Source organism: Phoxinus phoxinus (assembly GCF_949152265.1).
Source record: "Phoxinus phoxinus genome assembly, chromosome: 8".
In the NCBI taxonomy this organism is placed as follows: domain Eukaryota; kingdom Metazoa; phylum Chordata; class Actinopteri; order Cypriniformes; family Leuciscidae; genus Phoxinus; species Phoxinus phoxinus.
In genome coordinates, this window is record NC_136883.1 from 4,878,386 (window position 1) to 4,899,818 (window position 21,433).

Consider the following 21,433-nt stretch of genomic DNA (forward strand, 5'->3'; position numbering starts at 1 on the left):
GAGGGAGACGCACGCTATATTCAAGCTATTCTACATTGTTTGCGTGGATATCATTTTTTTAATGGTGCGTAAATGTGCATGTCGCGGATGAGACACTTTTACAGCGTGCGTTTCCCTCAGACTGTAAACGAAGCTCGGGCGCACCAGAAATACACGTCATCAGCGTCTTACGCCATCAGCGTAACTGTGAAGGATTGACAACAGACAAGGGAGAGAATACAATGCTGAATAAAGTCTTATTTTGTGTTATTTTTGGACCAAAAAGTATTTTCGATGCTTCAAAAACTTCTAACTAACCCACTGATGTCACATGGACTGCTTTGATGATCTTTTTATTACCTTTATGGACATGGCCAGTATACTGTATATACAGTTTCAATGGAGGGACAGAATGCTCTCGGACTAAATCTAAAATATCTTAAACTGTGTTCCGAAGATGAACGGAGGTCTTACGGGCTTAGAACGACATGAGGGTGAGTCATTAATGACATTATTTTCATTTTTGGGTGAACTAACCCTTTAACTGCTGTTTTCTTACAGCTGTCATTTTTGTTGTGTTCATTTTGTTATTAAGAGGAAAGCGTGCAATACATATTTACATATTCATCCAAACAGTGCTCTCAGCAGTGTGGGCGGCGTCGGGATGTTCGCTGACATTATAGCGCTGCAAAGGCAGGCTTGTGCACAATTCAGAATTTAATTGAGAATGACTCCTGAATTCCAATTCAATTCTTGAATTTGAATTGAGGTCAACAACAGGATCTAGAATTACAATTCGAATTTGAATTAAAGGAAGCAGAACAATTTTAATTCTAAGAAATTCATATACATATTTTAAGTGAAGTGTTTAACAATGAAGCTTTACAGTATATGTCCGATATGATTGCATTATGCACTGTGTGTTATTTGATAACTTTGAAATAAAAATAACATTGGAACACAACTAATTAAATAACATTTAATTTAATTTGTTTCAAGAATTTGATCATTATCTATATTTTAAAACAAAATGTATGCAGGGTTGAGAAATGACTAGTTGTGTGTAATGAAATTATGTTATTAAATTACAAAATGAATGTAATTGTATTTAGTTGTATTTAGGGATGCAAATTATCGATTAATTCATTAATCATTAGTTGATTGACCTTATCGATCGATTAACGATTAACTGATAAGCGGCTATTTTCCTGAGAATGTACATTTCTCACGGTATCAATAGTGTCTTTAACATAAAAAGCAAAATATTGCATATATACTGAATAAAAATGCATGTTATATTGCTCAATTGATGTTTTATTGTAACAGTTGTTTAGGGATGTCAATTTTCACAAATTACCATGATCGATGGATGAATGTTTCAATGTCATTGATTATTTAATTATCAAATATAATGACTACTATACAACGCGTCACCAGCGCCGCCTCAGACGCGTGCAGAATGTGTGACTGTGGACGAGCTCTCCCTGAACAACACACTGAACACGGCAACTAAACCCAATGCATTCACAGCGGTTTAATACAATAGTGTTCTCGTGTTTTATGTAATGTCATTTATGTCATGTAATATGTCAGTCCCAAATTATTCATCGTTATTATTAGTCGTGCATTTCTGTTTGAGCTGCGCGCGCTGAATGAAGGCTACCGTTAAACTGGAGCACTTAGTTTGCTAGCGCGTTATTTAACTCAAAGAAACGCATCCTATATGAGATTAATCAGATATATTCAAAATAAACATAATATTACAAATTATTTCTGCACAAAATGACGTGAATGCACAAGTGAACTTGAACTAAGTTACGTGCCATTCATTCAGAATGATCATGTTGTGGACGCGCTCTTCCTGGAGCAACGCGACACGGCAACTAAACTCAAATAATGCACAATGTTTTATTACAATATTGTTCTCTTTATAATGTTATGTAATATGACAGTCCTGCCAATAGTCATTATTAGTCGTGCAGAGCCGTTTGAGCTGCGCGCGCTGAAGCTGATCACGCGCACTACAGCGTTCATTCAAGGGATGCATCCAATATAAGATAAATCAGATATAGATAGTAATACACAAAATAAACACAATATTACAACTTACATTTGCACAAAACAAAGGCTGCAAATGAACACACAAACTCATAGTCATAATGAAGGTGTAAAATGGTCCCAAACAAAACGCGCTCGCTTTGTTTCGCGGTTGAGCAGCGCACCCGCATGAACCTGCTTAATCGATGATCGAGAAGTTGTATCGATTAATAGTATTATCGACAATTAATCGATCGTCGATTAATCGTTGACATCCCTAGTTGAATTACTGAGGTAGAATGTGTAATTAAATTAGTTACTAATCAAATGAAAAGGAAATTGCTTTGCAATGATAAAGTAATCCAAATAAAGTAATCCAAACCACATTTATAATGGATAACTTATAACAGTGAGCAAATACATTTCCAGAGTAACCTTCCTAACACTGAATGTGTGTGAGATTCAACACATTCTTTCTGTTGTGTGACTGTGTGGAATTTCTTTGAATTGCCATGAATTTAATTCCACTTCCTGTCATTCCAATTCAAATTCAACTTCCTGTGGGGCGGAGTCAATTCAATTCAAATTCCAATTCATGAATTGAATGGAGGCAAAGATGTTTCCGACTTATTTTTACCCCTAAGCGAAGAACGAAAAAGAACTGGTGCTCACCTCTCTTCCTCCATTTCCTTGCCAAACAGGATATTGTCACGAAAGGATGCATTGAGAATCCAGGCCTGTTGTGCCACATACGCGAAATCTCCATCAACAGCAACAGTCCCCTCTAAAAGAGTCATCTGGGATACACACACAACAGTGGATCTGAGGATTTCTAAACGCATCTAATGGATCAATGAATGACAGCTGCACAAATCAGACCATAAACGCTCACCTGGCCAAGAATGGCAGAGATGAGAGATGTTTTGCCACTTCCCACACTGCCACACACACCGACCAGCTTCCCCTAAAGATTCAAACACAGGAATGATCATTAGTAGTCATCTCGACCATTATAAATCGGCCAAATTAGCATTTAGACAGACCTTTTGTATAGTGAGATCGATGCAGTGAAGAGTTCTTTGCAGCCGTTGGCTGATGGTCGGCACTTGAAGGGTGTGATCTTCAGGACTGGACGCCATGTCTCCAGACACATCATGCAACAGCTGGCCATGCGTTTCCTCTTCCAAAATCACGTGATGTTTCGGGTCGTCCCGCTGCCGACGCTTCTTGCGACACCCTCTCATTCCGAGGCCTATATAGGGTGTACCACGGGGCGAAGGCTGGGCGCTGTGACCCCCCGTTTCCCAAGCCAAACTGGCACCAGTCATCTCTACTGCACTGGAGGGATTGCTTGGCTGCTCACGGATCATCTTGACCTCTGCCATCAGAAGCAAACTCTGGAGGAAAATTAAGAAACAAAGAGAAAACGGACAAAATGTATAACATTTACAAGTGCTAAATATAACACAGAACACAGAGCCTGTTTGTCTGTCTTGTTTCTTTTAAACTATTGAATTTAACTGAGGATTCTTAAATCATGTCTGCATATTACAGTATCCATGTACAATGTTTCCAAATGCAAGCAAAGCAATGTAAAGCTAAAGCATGCATGTCCAAACTCATCTACTCTCCAGTCCACTTGCACAGCCTCTTGATCAGGAGCCACTATCACTCGCGCTCTTGCAATATATACTCCAACTTTCAGGGAAAATGTTTCTTAAATAAAGACTGAAAGCTTAACGATGGTGACGTTGAAGTCAAGACTGTAGAATAGTTTGTTTATAGACTACATTTGGCTTTTTACATTTGACTACATTTGGCTTTTTACATTTGGTGATTGTATTTAGGCTTCAAAATTAATTTGTGAAGATTATCACGATTGAACAAAACATGTAAAAATCATAAACTGTTGGTCAGAGAGCTTATTTTCTGCAATAATCCAAAAGCCAATGGAAAAATCCAGTGTGATGCCAACGTCCAGGTTGGCCTACAAAAATACATAATACTGCAGTGCTCTATTGTTGCGTGTTTGATTCCGGCACAAAAATCCAAACAAGTTGGAAGAGAGTCAAATCCAGATGCATGAAGCTGAGATGTTTGGCGAACACATGTTCAACAACTCTCATCAGGCTTTTTTCTGTTCTAAACAACTAAACAGAATTTTTTTTGTAGTTTTTACAATTATTTACTCTTTGTTGTGTCCACTTTCATTTTATTATTCTAACAACTTCCTGAAATCACCATTTTATGATTTTATCTCCAACACTTTTGATATGAAAGCTGTGCCGCAGTTCATGACTTTATGTGATTTTTGTATTCTGACATTGAAATTATAAAGAGACACAACAAAGATATAATCTGCGAGATAAGGGTGAGCTGGGAGGCAACTGGAGCTTCTCAATGTGGCACTATTCTGACAAGACCAGCCCCATTCCCATCTCATTCAGCCAAATCCCCAAGATCCTCTATTTGGACCAAATCAATCACACCTGAATGATACCACCTGCTCCCACACCTGGATTTACAGTGGGTGCCTTGATAACAGTAGGCAAAACACACACTAAAGGACAGACAAAGTCTTGACAGAGGTGAAAGTAACTGTTTGTAGAAAGAGGCACAGAAAGCTCACCTTGAACCTATCAATGGCGACAGATGCCTCCGAGAGAGATTTGACAGAAAATGGGGTGACCTTCAAGGCAAAGGTCATGGAATTGAAAACAGTGACGACAGTAAATGCCTGAGAAAAAAAAAGTCAATGCATGAGTTCATTAATACTGTGGTAATGACTATACTTCAAAACAAACAATGTAACCCTACCTGTGCAGCGGTAAGGTCATAACCTAGCAACATGTGGGTGGAGAATGTCGCCACGCTGGCAATCACCACGACGATAGGAGCCACGCCAACTGTGATGCTCTGAAAATATCCTGTTTTTTCCAAGATTTGACGCTCCTCCTCTCTAATTCCTGTTTGATGGTAAGCAATGATTAGCGAAAATGTATGCATAAGTCAAACCAGGGTTATTATCGTTAACTAAAACAAAACCATTAAAAAAAAATCAATACTTGAAACATTAACTGAAATAAAATATACAAAAACTAGTGTACATTTCTAATTTTTAGTTTAGTTTAACTTGAAGTACTAAAATAACTAAAACTACAATTTTAGACATAAAACTAATAAAAATGTCTAAAACCTTTAACAAATTAAAATGTAAACAAAAAACTTAAAGAAATCGAATTAAAAAATACTAACAAAAACTATAATAGTAGATCAATGATACAAATAACATATCAAAATAACACTAAGCCAAACACAAGTAAAAAATAAAATAAAAAATAATCAATCAATGATACTAAAATATCTAGACATATTTAAAAAAATTTTTTAAAACACTAATAAAAATGACAAAAACACAAGAGAATTACTAGAATAAAAGAGATAAAACTGATATTTTTTTTTACTAATTCAAAATATATATAAAAAACTATGATGGTATATCAATGATATTAAATGTAACACTAAGCTAAATACACAACGCCAAATAACAAACAACTTACTTCGTACAGCTTGTGAGAACGCCTTAACCCAGGCATACATCTTAATGAACTTGATGTAGTTCAGAATCTCATTCATCTTTTGAACACGCTGGTCCGTCACGGCTACTCCCTTCCTCCTGAAGTATGCCGTCAGCCTGGAGCTAAACATCTACCGGCACGGGAAAAACAGTGGCATTACAACGGAAACTCCCAGCGCTAAAAACAAGACAAAGCAGGAACGGAAAACCTCACCATGGTCGGGTAGAAGAGGATGAACACGGCAGAACCCAGCAGAGAAGTCGGCCCCAACACTGATAAGTTGTATCCCATTCCCAGCACGGCCACCAGGGGGCCTCCAGCCAACAGGCTGCCCACCACAGCGGCTTCAAACATGCGCTGCCCGTCACTCGAGCACATATTGATCAACTAAAGAGAAAAGCAACACGTACATTGGCAAGATGTGCGACATATACCACCGTAAAATAGATTTGCGGCCATCACCTTCTTTTTCTTTCACTCTTCATCTCTTCACCATTCAACACCCTAGGATATCTGCTCCTAACCTTCCTAAATGTCCAATTCATTAATGCGAAAACTCCTCGTCTGTCCCTCAACACCGTACCTGTCCCATGCTCTTCTCCCGTAGGCTGCGCAGACGCAGTATCTTGTGGAAGGCCATGGTCAGGACGGCTCCACGCAGACGGGTGCCGGTGCGGTAGTTCAGCCCCCAGGTGAGGGCGAGGGACCAGGAGCGAATCAGCTCGGTGGCCAAGAGGCCCAGCACCAACAGCAGGCCGTAGGGCAGGTCGGGTTCGCTCTTCTGCGTGTACTCCAGTAACCGCCTCACCACAAACGCCTGGGGAGAGGGAGGACGAGCAAGGGGGCGACAGGACACAGCAGGCGTGACTGAGGATACAAACATACGATTGCACCACACCACTGCGATATTTACAGTTCGACAACATTTTGCGACCTTCCTCATCATAAAACATCTGGCATTACTACGTCATTCGGCAGAAAAAGGTGATCATTGTATGCTACGTGTGGGACGTCATCATAATCACTGGAGCAACTTGTACTGAGAGACAATGTCAAGCCTGTGTTCTAATAGTTTACCTTATTTGGCCCTTTTCTCTAGCCTTTGGAAGAGAACAAGAGAGACAATGATAGTACCATTTGTGCGATACATTGTACTTTAGCAAAGTGAATCATGGACATAATGCCCCTTGTTTGTGGATTCAAAGACTTTTTACCTACAGTCACATCAGGTTGGGGGTACAGGATGGAGACGTACTTTTGTTTTAACACCTGAAAATTAATATCAATTATATCAATCGTTAGTAGCAGAGTGTGCGGAAGCACAAAACACAGAAAACTTTTAACAGCTGACACAGTCCATACAAGCACACACACACACACACACACACACACACACACACACACACACACACAGTCGCACACACACTGTTCTCAAATATCATGCACATATGCAGTCAAGGATATGCACACATAAACTGGGAATACGGGCAAACCCATGTGGTTCAACACAGCTGCTTGCTTTTATTAATGAAACCTTGAATATTTAACCTTGAAAGTTGAAACATTCAGCAGTTAAAGATTTATTACAAAGATGTCTGAGCAAAAAAAAAGAAAAAACATGGCAAATCAATACTTGTGAGAGGAAAAAACAAAAGACATTGTTTCATAAAAGTATGATTTCAGATATAAAGTCAAAAGAAAAAGCACATCTAGTTCTTTGAGAGTCCATTTGCGAGTTGTCATCACTTAAAAGCTGTCCCATTTACTTTTAATCGAGGTTAGTGGGGCAGCGATCCCTCCCTGAATGACGTACATCTTACGAGACCCATTTACACCACATAGTTGCCCAAAAAGGTGTCCATGAAATTGGTCAAAAATCCAGCAACATATTGAGGACAAAAGGTGTGGGTCTGAAAACTGCCTGTACGCCCATGGATCTCTCAAACTTGAGAGCGTTTCAGTCCAAAACAAGAAACCCCAGCAATATAGAAAAACCCACAAGTCCGTTTTCCATTGAGCAAAGGAGCTGGCATATGGGACAGATATCTGGAGAAGTCTGAATCAATTGTCCATTGGCACAAAATCTTGCCCACATTCGTCATCGGACATACATTGCACAGTTTTGACAACCAGTTACCCAACCTTAGACACATTTGTTCGCTGAATCATTTCAAAACACATGAGATGCGAATAATTACAGAGATCAAATAAGAGAGGGGAAACGGAAAGAAAGAGAGAGAAGGGCAGCAAACAGCATTAACTCTTGATCCAGCCCTGCATAAGAAACATGCCCTTACCTCCCAGGAATCCTCACCGGCTCTGCCTGCCGTATGCTCTCCCCGCAGGTTAAATGGACACCCTGTGGAGTCTAAAGAATAGCCTCTGTCACATGTCACACACATGGGGACCCAGCGACCTCTGACCCCTAACTCCAATCTGAACCCCCACCCACTCCCATAGACACCCACCTTCCTTTACAAACCACCCCTGACCTCAGTCATCAGAGCAAGGACAGGTATCTCTTCAAGGAGATGTTCTACGGGGAGTTGCTAAATATAGACAACAGGGAGAAAAAGTCAGTTGATGATTAAACAGATTGAAATCCAAGCATTTTGACAAGCCCGATTTTCTCCAAAAGATTGAAGGACACAGAGCCTTGCTGTGTCGCCCTTGGTGGGACAGTGACAGAAGCTCTCCTTGAAGAATATGTTAGCCTATCCTCCTGTCCTAAGGAGATTCCTCTCTAGACTACGCTTGTGCTACATGCAATGCCCCTAAACTTAAGTTATACCCCAAATCTATCATTTCATAGCGGGCCATAAGAACAGATACTTTCCTTATTATCTACCCGATGATAACACCACATATATAAAACACCTGGTACCTGGAAGGCAACAGACAAACAGAAACTTTCACAGGCATAGAGCAGCAGGTTTTTTTAACAGGTGTAATCAATTTGTTGTTGTTTTTGGAACTGAAACTCTTGGAACTGTACGTGATGACTAAGCTTTGAGTCATTTATCTTTAACTTTCTCAATTACAGGACGGTTAAGATTAATATCACTTGGCCTTAATTATTAGACTTGATTAAAGGTGAAGTGTGTCACTTCTACACAACTGGCAGCACCAAGCAGAACTGAAAAACACTTTAGTCCCGCCTCTAAATTAAACCAAAATGTGCTTTCATGCCCACCCACTTTTCCAGCAGTGCTTGTTTCGGAAGTATTTATTTTCCATTCATTTTTCCATTTTAGGGATTTTTAAAAACGTTTTTGTTAAAGTGTTATACGGCATGACCCGAAACAACCAGCTATGAGATGATACACAACATTACACAGGTACTTAAAAGCTTTAGTAAGGAAAGAACTACAATCCCATGAAGCACTGCGAATGACAATCACATTTAAAGTTATTGATTATATCTAGAGAAACTATATATTTTAAGTTATATACATTGGACAGCATAGCGAAATCAACTAGATTACATCATTTGATGTGTTTCATGGGAGTGGGCATTCCCTGCAAGAAGTTTAGGCGCAATTTGCTCCCCGAAACTCTCTGATTGGTGGAATTTCCTGTACAGCATCATGGGTAATGTAGTTTTTCACCACAAATTAAGATGTTAAACAATTATTATTTAAAAATTAGTTTAAATAATGCGAATGGATGGCTAAAAAGCATATACAATCAGCGCTCACAGTAGGCCTGTCTTTAAAGGTTTAGAAGTTATTGTTTCTACCGACTGTTGCATTATTGGATGAGCTAATGTCGCTACGTCCGGCTGGGCTGCTCAAAAAGATTTGCAGGTCCATTTGGTGCCGTTAGTGGCGTAGAAATGACATACTTGAATAATATTACACCGTAACATCTCAATTATTAAAGTTTTATGACGAGAAAGTCTAACTATTTGGCAAAAAGGAGCGGAAAAGTTGTAATACTCTTTTGGTGTTGGCACAAGTCATCATTAAGGCACTTTATAAATAGCACTAATTGTCAAATGGTTTTAGGAGCCACACTGGAAACATCACAGATGTAAAGCAGATCAGTTCTGATGCCCAGTGACAATGCAACACAGTAACACCTTCAATTCCCCATCTGAACACTCACCTGAGCATTTGAGGGGGGGGCAGGTATTTGATAGGTGGATCTACAAAGCTAATAATACACAGATAGACAGATAGAGAAAGGTAGAGCAAGAGTGGGAGAGATAGACAGAGGGAGAAGAAGAAAAGACACCAGAAAGACACAACAGAGCTTAGATGGTGTTACTTACTGGGCCACTGAAGCCTGCGAGTTGAGTAACCATAAGGCAGAGGATGGACAGCAGCAGACGCGTGCGGCAAAAATGCCAGACCACACGACGAAGAGACGCCCCCTCTCCTCGTGTCCGGATTTCTTCATCCCACAACCCGGCCAGCCTGTGGAAATGAAGGAGTTGATATGTAATGCATCTACCAATGACATCAGGCCTGGCTCCATGTCCATTTAGCACTAACAAAAGTGCCAAGTACCACCACTGCAGAACCATTCGATTTGAGAGTTTCAAGTTGAAGACATCAATAAAAAAAAAAGTTAATAAACAAGGTTTCATTTACCTCAGGAATAGCTCATTAGTCAATTTAAAGTCCGCGTGAACCGGAAGTTGCAACCGACTTTATCTCAGTGTTGTGACATATTTCCGAGAGAAACGGAATACTAAATGGTACTTTTTTTTCCAACTAGCACATGATTAGATCTAGAAAAGTAGGTGTTTCATTCAACCTGTCTACTGTCAGTTGGAGGGGCGTGGTTACGGATGTTGAGCAGACACCAAAACCGTCAAACCGACGTCATCAGGGAAAGTCCTCCAATGCAGAGGGGAGGGGCATTTTCAGATTTTGATTAAAGATTACGAAGCCAACATTTTTTTGGTGTGGATTGACTTGCATGGATGAATTGTTCACCACAAAACGATCAGTTTAGGCAAACAAAGTAAATATGGTCAATTTTCATATCATGTGGACTTTAAAAAAAATAACTCTAGAGATGAGCATTTTGCTAAATAGATGCACTGTTACATGTTCATCATATTTGTACTTAACTTGTCAGTGATGTCTTGATTATTTAATGTTTATTTGAATAAATCTGTCATGGAAACAAGTTTCTATGACAGTCACAATTTAGATATCTAGTTCAGTCACCAAACTTTAGATGGCGCATGCTGATAGGTCCTTTACTTGCAATCTGCCAGCAATCACACTATTACCACATGACACAAGCTGACTGGCCTCTGCTGATTCTGCAGCACATGAGATTGCTTGCTCAACTTAAAATATTCTGGTTCAGTGTTCGCTGTAGGCATGTTCCTACATCAGAGTTCCTCTGAAACTCTCCACCTCTCCCAGCTCCACCTGCCTAAATCTGCTACGGGATTTATGTCTGCATGTTCATGCAATAGCAGCATAACTTACATGAACACAGCAGCGTATCTCTACATCTAGAAGCAGTAGCGAATTCATACTTTCTTTACAGCGGCATGCGTAACAGATCTAGTCTGCCCAGACCAAATACATTACCACTGCCATGCTCATTAAAATGTCAAAATTACTTAGTTTAAATGTCTGAAATTTTTATATTTCAACAAGTAGAATCTTAATTATGTCATTAAATATACAAAAAAAAAATGAACTGTTATGTAACATTTAAATGTTTGTATACAGCTCACAATTGAATACATAGAAACTGTACTCTGTTGTTCATTTTAATCTTAGATATGCATCAACTGACAGGGTCCCCTGTATAGTTTACAGCTTTAGTTGAGAGAGATTTTTGTACCTGATATTGAATCAAATATCCAGCCCTACTGTATCTATGTTAATGGTGCCATGGTATAACCACTTTGGTACCACCGTAGTACTATATGAGGAGGTTGCCCCTGCTAGGCCTGAATAACATATATTTTAGTTGGATGAGTGCTTTGATAGGACATATCAGTACTGACCTGTGACGATTGGTCTCACAACTCTCGAACTGTGACACAGCCCATATATCCTCCAGAAACAGCTGACCCTTCTTATGGGCCAGCATAGCCAACGACGTCAACCAATTAAATGTCATAAAAGAGAAGAGGCCGGCGTTATCCACTGGATGTTGATACCTGTGATGACAATGAGAAACAGACAAGAGACGTGGATTAGTCCCTAATATGCACTTTTTTATTACCAATTTTATTAGGGCCACCCAGTGTGAGTCCTACGTGCCTTTCTCTGGGACACAGTGTATATACAGTATACACAATCTATTCTCGTGAAACTGTATTTGAACTTAATCACTTGAGTTTTTTACCTAAATGTTGCTTTTGTTGAAGTCTATACAGTGCTCTCTCATCTCCTGTGTTGTCTTATTTTGGAGTATGAATCCATAACTTGCATCAAACCTTAAAGGTGATTTGCACTCAAGAATCAAAAAGTTAATTTTCTATTCTTGACTCTAAGATTCTTCAGTGCAAATCACAATTGAGACTTTAATTGAAATTAGCATTATGGTTTCACTTTATGTAGTAGCTTTTGCTCAATTCTGTTATTCTCCCTTTATAAATAGTCGATGTTTCAGAAAGTCTGAGAGCATGGCTCAAACAAAAGCTAGTTTATTTTACAGATGTTCAGTTCAGTTGTTTTTGCCCTCATATTGGCCTTGTCTAAACTTAATATTTTACAAATAAGATAAGATAAGGTTTTAATCATTAGTTTCCTTGGCACATAACATTCTTTGACAGTGATTAATAAGGTGTGGTGCAAAAAAAAAAACAATTGATGTGGTGTCTTTATGAGGTTATGTATAACTTCTATTGTCATCCCCTTTCTCAGGTTTACTGAGCTTTTAACGTTTGAGAGATTGGCCTTCAAAAGCATTTAGAAATGGACAAAGTGTTACCATTCATGATTTTAGTACGTACTTGCTGGTGGAGCGGATGGGCTTGAGCACACCGACACTGTGGTGGTATTTGCTTCTCCCGACTTCGTCCTCCAACTCTTTTGCGTCAGCTGCATTGCCGCCATCCAACGAGAGGCCACCCTCAGCTCTCGCTGCCGTTTCAAAAGCATCCTGGGAGAAACGTCAGCAGATCAGGTTTAGCTTCCAGTTTGTTTGGTTTTTATAAAAAATGTATTCATAGCATTTCAGCTCTTTTACATGGAAAGATGTGACTATGCAAAAAAAATGATGACAGGAAATGAAAGACGACATGTCTGTCAGCATGTATTGGGCAAGAACAAATATCATCAGTGGAAAAAAAACAGAGGAAGGAAACAAGTCAGACTCCTGAAACCATGCAACACATAACGTCCAATATTTCCTAGGGTGAAAACCACCACAGTATGGGAAGGAACCTCCAGTCTCGAACTGCACGCAGCATTAAACACAGCTGACGAAGACCATAATTGTTTACACACGTTTAAGTCATGTGTTTTGTGTCAATTACTGCCAAAATAGTTTAGAAGACTGTTTAAGGCACGACACTACAGGGGAATAGAGCAAAAACTAACTTTAACTAAGAGACATCACCATACTTTGCCCAGCTGATTAATCAGTACATTTACACAAATGTTTTGTATTATAAGTTTTGTGAAATGTTATGTTTAAAGTCATTAAAAACGCAAGTTGTGATAATCTTTTTTGTGATGTATATCCGAGTAAAAGTTTCTTGAACAAAAAACAAAAAAATTGTGGGGTAGGACTTTGGATGGTTGTGGTTTGCTATTGGTCGATGTCATGTGAGTGACAGGTTGTTCCTCACACCAATAAACACATCATCCGAGAAGAGAAGACCTGTCGCTGCAAGAGGCAGAGGAAGTTATTTTGAATTTCATGGTGTCTTTAAATGTGGAAATGAGGCATTATCGAATTAGATATGCATTAGTTTCATTCTGTTTACATAATAGTTAAAGATTTTTACAGAGGGGGTTTTGGATATTTCTTTTTATCACTTTTATTACAAAAATGTCAAAACTGGCCAGTGCAAGAAAAAATTAAAACCGTGGTTTCGCCTGTAGTGTCTTGCCTTAATTAAATGTACTTGACCCCACGTGCAATTACACACTGTGACATGTGCCAATTACCACTCTAATAAAAAATAAAAAAATTACAGGCCAGACAACAATAAAGTGTGTCTGTGTGCTGCCCGCAGCCAGCTGAGACAACAGCCTATTATACGGGCCGTTGCCCTTGGTGACGAGTACTGTGGCGTATTCTGCTGACATCCAGGCTAAGTGTTCTGAGCAGTCAGAGTGTGTGTCTGTTTATACGTGTGTGTAAGCAAAAGCAGACGCTAAAATCTTTTAAAACCCAGGGAGGCAGAAAAAGTCAGCCGGATTAGCCCTGTAAAGGGAACAGCATGTACTTTAAAGCCTCACAGGATGGGAATCTTCAAACACCGCTAGAGATATCATCAAACAAACTACGCTCAACTGAAGTCAGCTACTAATCTACAAGAATCTACCGTAATGAGAAATAATATCTATGGTAACACTTTACAACAAGATTTGATTTGTTAACATATATAACATCTAATAGACATCACAGGCAGAGAAACCAGTATGAACCAATAGCCAAACGGTAAATACAAATGAACACTTTCCCTGCCAGCGTTGCCAGCCAGCGCAATCATTTTAGATCATTTTCACAAAACTTACATGATCCCCAGTATATTTTATTGTTTGAATATCTAAACATGCAATATATCAAAAGAAAGAACTGAGCCTTTGCTTTCAAGCAAGCAAAAAAAAAAAAAAAAAACTTCATGCATTCTTTTTTTTCTTTCTTTTTTTACACTTGAATGTGGATAAGTTCATAAAAAAAAAAAAAAAAATAACATTTTGCATTTTTGTCAAAGACTACGCCTGGATCGGATTCTGAATGATGATCAAAACATAGATGGAGTAGATCGAGTCCATCAACACCCCCAAAGCTTCACAGTCCTATGCCTCGTCCTGGGTCGACATTTCACTCAATAACATTAGGCAGTTTTGATTTATATGCTGTTTAGTATTTGATGATTGTGTAATTTTACATGTGTATAAGCAATGCTTCTATCGCTTGTTTCTGCTGCTTCTTCGCCTGTGTTTTGATCTGGAGATTCAGTACTCTTTCTGAAGATGCATAATAGCACCCCCTACCATAGAACCGTGAAAACATGGATTGCCGGAAAATTTCGTCAATGGCGGGGGAAGAGACAATGGAATAAGTATAGTTATGGGGGCCCAATTCAAGTGAAATGCATTTTTCTATAATCAACTGATTTTGAGCAGGCTGCACGATTGAGGAAAAAAGATCTAATTGCAATATTCAAAGTCACGAGGTGTGTGGCTTTAACAAAGCACACGACGATGGAGAGTTCACAATAGTTATTTTTATTAAAGAAAATACAACAGAAACATGCAGGAGAATAACTAGGAAATAACTTACAACCACAACACATGAATTTAAATGAGACCGAACACTGAACAGAAAGGGCTTAATTGCATGGGGAGAGGTGATCAGCTTAACGGAAACAGGAGTGTGGAACTAAATAACAACCAAGGAAACTAACTAGGAAAACAGAACACAGGTACACGGGAACAGGGAGAATAACAACAAATCACAATAAACTAAACTAAACCCTGACATTACACACCCCTCTGGGAATCAAGTCCTCGCGCAGTAAATATAATAGTCTAACTGAGGGATGGAGGGAATGTGGGATCTCAGGAGGAGGACGTGGAGCAGGTGAAAGGCAGGAATCTGGAGGAGATGACGGCAGGAGAGACCAAGGCGCAGATAATGTTGGTAGTAGAGGAGGAAGAGCCAGGTGGGAACCCAGAGCACAGCCAGGATGATAGACCATGGCGGAGTCGAGAGAGGGAGGAGCCATAGTGGAGAATTGGCTGACGACGGATCCGAAGGAAATGGAGACCCTGGAGTAGACGAAGAGCCGACGAGACCATGCGACATCGATGATAGAGGTGGACTCGCAGCAACAAGCATCGAGGTGGAGCCAGGGTGCCAGTGGACTGAGCCGAGGTGGAGCCATGGGCTCGGTGGCTGGAGGCGGAGCCAGGGGATCCTCTTGACTAGGCGGAGCAGGTGATTGGAAGATCTGAGGTACATCCATACAGCAAAGTGGAGTAGACAAAGGTGGAGCTGAAGGGAACCAGCTGAGACCGGGCCGACGCACTGGCTGGATTTTGAAGAGGAGGTCGGAGAGGGAGGGATCTCTGGAGACGAAGGAGACTTGGAGAGGCCAGCTGCAGCTCACCCTCAGCGGCGGTAGGCTTTCTTCCATTCCCTCGTACACCACGAGCTGACACAGGGGGACGGATGATGTTGCTGGGTCACACACCTGGTCAGACTCACTGTGGTGTTCGGGCTCAGGGGCGATGGTTGACTCAGTCTTTCCATCTGGCTCGTTCATCACGGCAGGTTCGGGTCTCAGTCTGCGGTGGACTCAGGAGTTCGCTCCGCTCAGAGTGGGGCTGGTGACGTACTCCTCAGGGCAAATGGTGCAAACTGATCCATTGTTTACCAGCACCCACTCCACAAACCTCTCGAGGACCAACACCAGGTAGACGTCCCTTACACCACTCATTTAGGCTTGTTCAAAAAATACACAGGGAGCAGTTAGGGAAATTGGTACGCCAGGTGTAGAAAGTCCTCGAGATTATATTCCCTTCCTCTAAACAGGCCAGGCGAACGCCTGCTCTGTTCATGATCTGTTCTTGGTTCATTCACGAGGTGTGTGCCTTAAAGCACACAACGATGGAGAGTTCACAATAGTCCCTTTTATTAAACAAAATCCCAGAGAAACACGCAGGAGAATAACTAGGAAATAATTTACAACCACAACACAAATGCAAACGAGACCGAATACTGAACAGAAAGAACTCATGGCTTAAAGGAATAGTTCATTCAAAAATGAAAATCAGCCCATGATTTACTCAGCCTCAAGTCATCCTAGGTGTATATGACATTCTTCTTTCAGACGAATACAATCAGAGTTATAATGTTTTGAAGTCCATAAAAGCGCATCTATCCATCATAAAAGTGTTCCTCACGGCTCCGGGGGGTTAATAAAGGCCTTCTGAAGTGAAGCGATGTGTTTGTGTAAGAAAAATACCCATATTTAAACTTTATAAAGTAAAATAACTAGCTTCCAGCCAAACACACTTATGCCTAAAGCGCAACTTCAAAACAGAAATAGCCATTCACTGCCATTATAAAGCTTGGAAGATCCAGGACATTTTTAAATATAATTCAGATTGTATTCGTCAGAAAGAAGAATGTCATATACGCCTAGGATGACTTGAGGGTGAGTAAATTTAATTAAGGCTAATTAAAAAAAATTGTTGAACTATCCCTTTAATGGGGAGAGGTAATAAGCCGAACAGAAACAGGAGTGTGGAACTAATAAACAACCAGGAAAACAGAACACAGGTACACGGGAACAAGGAGAATAACAACAACTAAACATAACCCTGACATTTCCCTGATAAAATTATTTTTAAAAAACAATTCCAGGTTTGCGGTGGTTGTTCATAGGGCTGCACAATTTGGCCAAAAGTTTGTGATTATATATCAATGCATCTATAAGATATAATATTAATAATACTTAGCCTATTATTATTAATATTACTACTACTAGTATTAAATAATAACTAGACAAAAACAAAATAAGAAATATTACTATTATAATATTTGACTGTAAAATAAAATTCTAGTTATGAAGACAAAATACCTCAAGGCACTCATGAGGTGAAGTAAAAAGCCTTTAATTAAAAAAGCCTTTAATTAACTTAATTAAAGGCTTTTTACTTCACCAAGTGAGTGCCTTGGAGCATTTCGACGTCATAATTTGATGTTTACCTCCAGTTTATCCAGTGAGCACCAGTGGCCATGTAAAGACACCCGTGTAGCACTTTCTGCTTCTGTTGTATTGTAAAAAAAATAATTCTAGTATTTCAGAAAAATAATAAAATGACTTAATTTCTACTTTTTCCAAGCGTTAAACCACACAACCTTTTATTTTCACAGAAAACCGGAGGGAGTCCTTAAAGCTTCTCTTTTTTGTTGATAAGCAGTTTTCATTACTAATTTGTGAAGAAGGTTGGTGCATAATGCGTTCCCAAATACACGTTAAAGTGATCAAACTCAGAGCGGCTGCAGATGGAGCAGCGTTTACTGTAAACCGAGTCACTGAAAACACCAACAGATCATAAGCTGCTCATGTCTAAAAGAACAAAGCGCTTTTATTCATTTAATTAAAATTGGGGTGACTACCATAAAACTCGATGTTTAGCTTCTTCCATGTCGCATTCCTCCACAAAAAAGGATACTAGCAGAAGAGATGAGTATTTCTCCACAATCCACTGCAAACTCTCACTCAGATCTGCCTCCACTCTAGTATAAAACAACCACTTATACACTTTGCATCAGTTCCCGATGAATAAAAACCAAATTTTTAGTTGAATATGCCGATGCACTTGGAAAGTACTAGCAAATGCAGTTTAATGCTAACTTTTGTTTTTAAAATGTCAAATGTTTAAAATGTCAAATAGGCCTATTACAACATTAACATGTCAATGATGAGCTGAAAAGGGTTCGATCGTTTCAAGCATTAACAGACGATTACCCTCAATGACGCAGAATTGAATTAATTCTGTCCACAGGAGCACATCCGTTTATCTTTAGTAAGATACTGAAGCGTTACGAGGGTTTAAAGCACCGGGAGCAAGTTTCATGTCAAATATATTAGCTGCAGATTTCACATTTACAGATGTCTATGATATAGTAAGTTTTTGACAGAAAGGGGGGAGAGAACACATGCAGAAATACACACAGCTAATTTTCTTCTTCTCAGCCAGCCGCCCCATGAATTAGCCCAGCTTTAGCATTTCTGTCACAAGCTCTCATGGGAAACAGGCTTGGAAGAAAAAAACCCGTTATCTGGGACTGATCAGAATGCAATGAGGGACCGAGCACAGAATGATCTAGAAACCAAAGACACACTGAGAACAACAGCTCAGCTACTGGAAAACACAAAAGTAAAGAAATGGACAGAGAGTAAATTGTTAACCGTATTTTTGTGTGCACCACGCCACTTACACAACAATGCAATCATGCATCACATTATTTATGTAACATTCATGTTCAAGTGCCTCGAGGCAAGCCTTACGCTACAAAAAAAAAAAAAAAAAACCTAGGAAAGATGGTGAAGAATTTGACATGTCTGGATGGATTAGATGAACGAGAGAAGCCTGGCGTGAAGCGTTTAGCAATGCTCCTCAGCACGTGCAGGGTGTCCCCCTCCCCTCCCGTCCTCACTGCTCTTCTTCCCATGTCCCTCGAACACACTCACGTTGCACAAACACACACAGCTTGCCTGAGCGCTGAGGGGGTCTTTAGCCTATCAGCAGGCAAGGCTGCTGCACGCATCACCGGAACCCAGGATTGCAATTGGCTGTCAGTGCCAAAATAGGTGGGTCTAGATTATGTAAACAGACCCAGCTTCTAAATACAGGGTGAGCAGCCAATCACTGCGCACACACGGCATCCCTAGTGATGTACTGAGTGGCTGAGAGATACAGAGAGAGAGAGAGGTAGCTTGATGGAAAAAGACAAAGAAAATTGTGGCAGTACAGGACTCTCTCTTAACATGCTGACAAATGCTGACGGCAGGAGTGCAACAGACAAAACAAACACAAAGGGCTTGGCTACCTACACGAACAAACAACAGCCGCTGCATTTTAATGTTGAAGGCACAGTTCACTCAAAAATTAAAACCCTGCTCCCATTTATTCACCCTCATGTCGTTCCAAACCAAACCGGTAAGGCTTTTTTGTCACACAAAAGTAGATATTCTGAAAAATTACAGTTTTTTGGTCCATACAATAAAAGTCAACATTGTCCCACCACTGAATTGTATGGAGATACAGTTGAATAATGCACAATATCTTTGTTTGTGTTCCACATAAGACATAAGGTTTGGATCGACGTGACTTTTTGGATGAGGGAATTTAAATTTTTGGGTGAACTATCTCAGCCAACACGTGACTTGCACATATTTGGGAAAACATCACAAGTTATCAGAAGCACAGTCCAGAAATCCCTTAGTACAGAAACTGAATCAATCTTCAACAGAATATTATTGTGTTTAATACTGCAATTTTAAAACTCTGCATGCAATATATTTTAAAATGTCTAGAGTAAATGCGAAGAGGAGAATATATTAGAATATATCAATATATAAAGGAATTTCAAGAGTCAGATTCCACCTAAAAACTTAACGATCCTTTAACCATTCCTTGAATTCTTCTGAAAGGTGTGATCACATTAACCAAATTTCTGCAAAATGCCATTCACACAGAAGTCACTTTCAAACCAAGCAGCTTTGTGTTGGTCAACGTGGCAAATTTGTGTGGCCAACTTGAAAATGAGCGACGCCTGCATGGCAAAATCTTTCGTCTTCACGCGAAACTCCTGCTTGCGCAGATTCCTATCGGATTACGCCAGCGAATTTAATTTTCACAGAGCAACAATGAACTTAACCGCACTTTAAGGCAAAGAGCTTTGGTCCAAGAATTAATGATAAAAAAGTCATGTAAAATAATTGGTTGCAGCATTTTTTGTTTTTACAAGAAAGGAATCTTTACAAGTAAGAATTGAATGCATTTATTAGAGCTGGGAGGCTGTATTGTGTGTGTTATATTTTTAATGCTTGTTTGTATCACGTTCAAAAGAAGGTAACTAGTTCCAAACATTCGATTTCCAATCAAAAATCTGAAAAAGCTCAATAAATGACATGCATTTGACGGACTAACCTGCACTTTAGACAGCTCATAGTGGTCCTCTTCAGGTCCGGGTAAGGTCTCTCTGGACGATACGGCCCTGTACGCAGAGCCAGATGCCAGACAGTCCTTTCCCAAATCATGTCCTTTCATCTTCTTGTACCAACATAGGAGCGCTTTTGTTGCTTCTACTCTGATCTTTATCTTGTCAAAGTCACCAAATCTAAGCAGATGAGAGAAGAGGTGGTTATTAACATGAATGGAAATGTTACTCTTATTTAGTCAGCATTGATCGAGCACATTATATGCGCAAATCCCTTTTTATCCCATTTAAGTCTACCATTGAAGTCTGACAGGATGGCATTGTTGTAGGTAAATTATAGCCTTTTAATTTTAAAGGCACAGTTCACTCAAAAATAAAAACACTGTTACCATTTATGCACCCTCATGTCAAACCTATAAGACTTTTTTGTCACACAAAAAAAGATGTCTCAGTGTTTTTTCATCCATACAATACAAGGCAATGTAGTCCAATGCTGTTTTGGACCCCACTGACTTCAATAGTATGGACAAACTTATAACTGGTCAGACTGTCCAATATTAATTCCAGTAAATGTTATCTAATGTTGTCAACATTAAGTCACTTTTAGTAGGAACGTCTAGTTGTCTCAAAACATAGTCAGCCGCCTACCTAGATCTTATTTTTGGCCAGACTCTGTACATGCCTTGGTGAATTTTATAAAACATCACTAGGGCTGTCACTAACGATTATTTTGGCAATCGAGTAATCAGTTACATTTTTGTGGAAATAATCAAATGGTCTAAAAATGCGGTTCATGGATTCTCATCCGTGGAATGCTCTGGTATTTTTCCGGTAATTCGACACGGGTAAATAAAAATAAAAAATCAATGACTTTTTAAAATCGAGTACTCAACGAGGAATCGTGACAGCCCTAAACATCACATTTTAACCCAAAGTCAAAACAAATGGACTATTAAGATATTTCATTTTCACCACAAAATAATCATGACTGCAATGCATCC

The 21,433-nt window shown here is 39.6% G+C and overlaps 1 protein-coding gene across 1 annotated transcript in view; it reads right to left on the bottom strand.

The window, feature by feature from the left end:
• Positions 1-21,433, bottom strand: part of abcc5 (ATP-binding cassette, sub-family C (CFTR/MRP), member 5) — a 42,108-nt gene that overhangs the window by 19,205 nt on the left and 1,470 nt on the right. The window contains exons 2-13 of the mRNA XM_079620434.1: positions 20,423-20,612; positions 12,529-12,677; positions 11,575-11,730; positions 9,868-10,012; positions 6,178-6,411; positions 5,808-5,981; positions 5,577-5,724; positions 4,834-4,982; positions 4,646-4,753; positions 3,060-3,413; positions 2,909-2,980; positions 2,689-2,813 (exon numbers count right to left, since the gene is read on the bottom strand). Coding sequence (XP_079476560.1) covers positions 2,689-2,813; positions 2,909-2,980; positions 3,060-3,413; positions 4,646-4,753; positions 4,834-4,982; positions 5,577-5,724; positions 5,808-5,981; positions 6,178-6,411; positions 9,868-10,012; positions 11,575-11,730; positions 12,529-12,677; positions 20,423-20,542 — 1,934 coding nt within the window. The 5' untranslated portion in view covers positions 20,543-20,612. The remainder of the gene's footprint in view (positions 1-2,688; positions 2,814-2,908; positions 2,981-3,059; positions 3,414-4,645; positions 4,754-4,833; positions 4,983-5,576; positions 5,725-5,807; positions 5,982-6,177; positions 6,412-9,867; positions 10,013-11,574; positions 11,731-12,528; positions 12,678-20,422; positions 20,613-21,433) is intronic.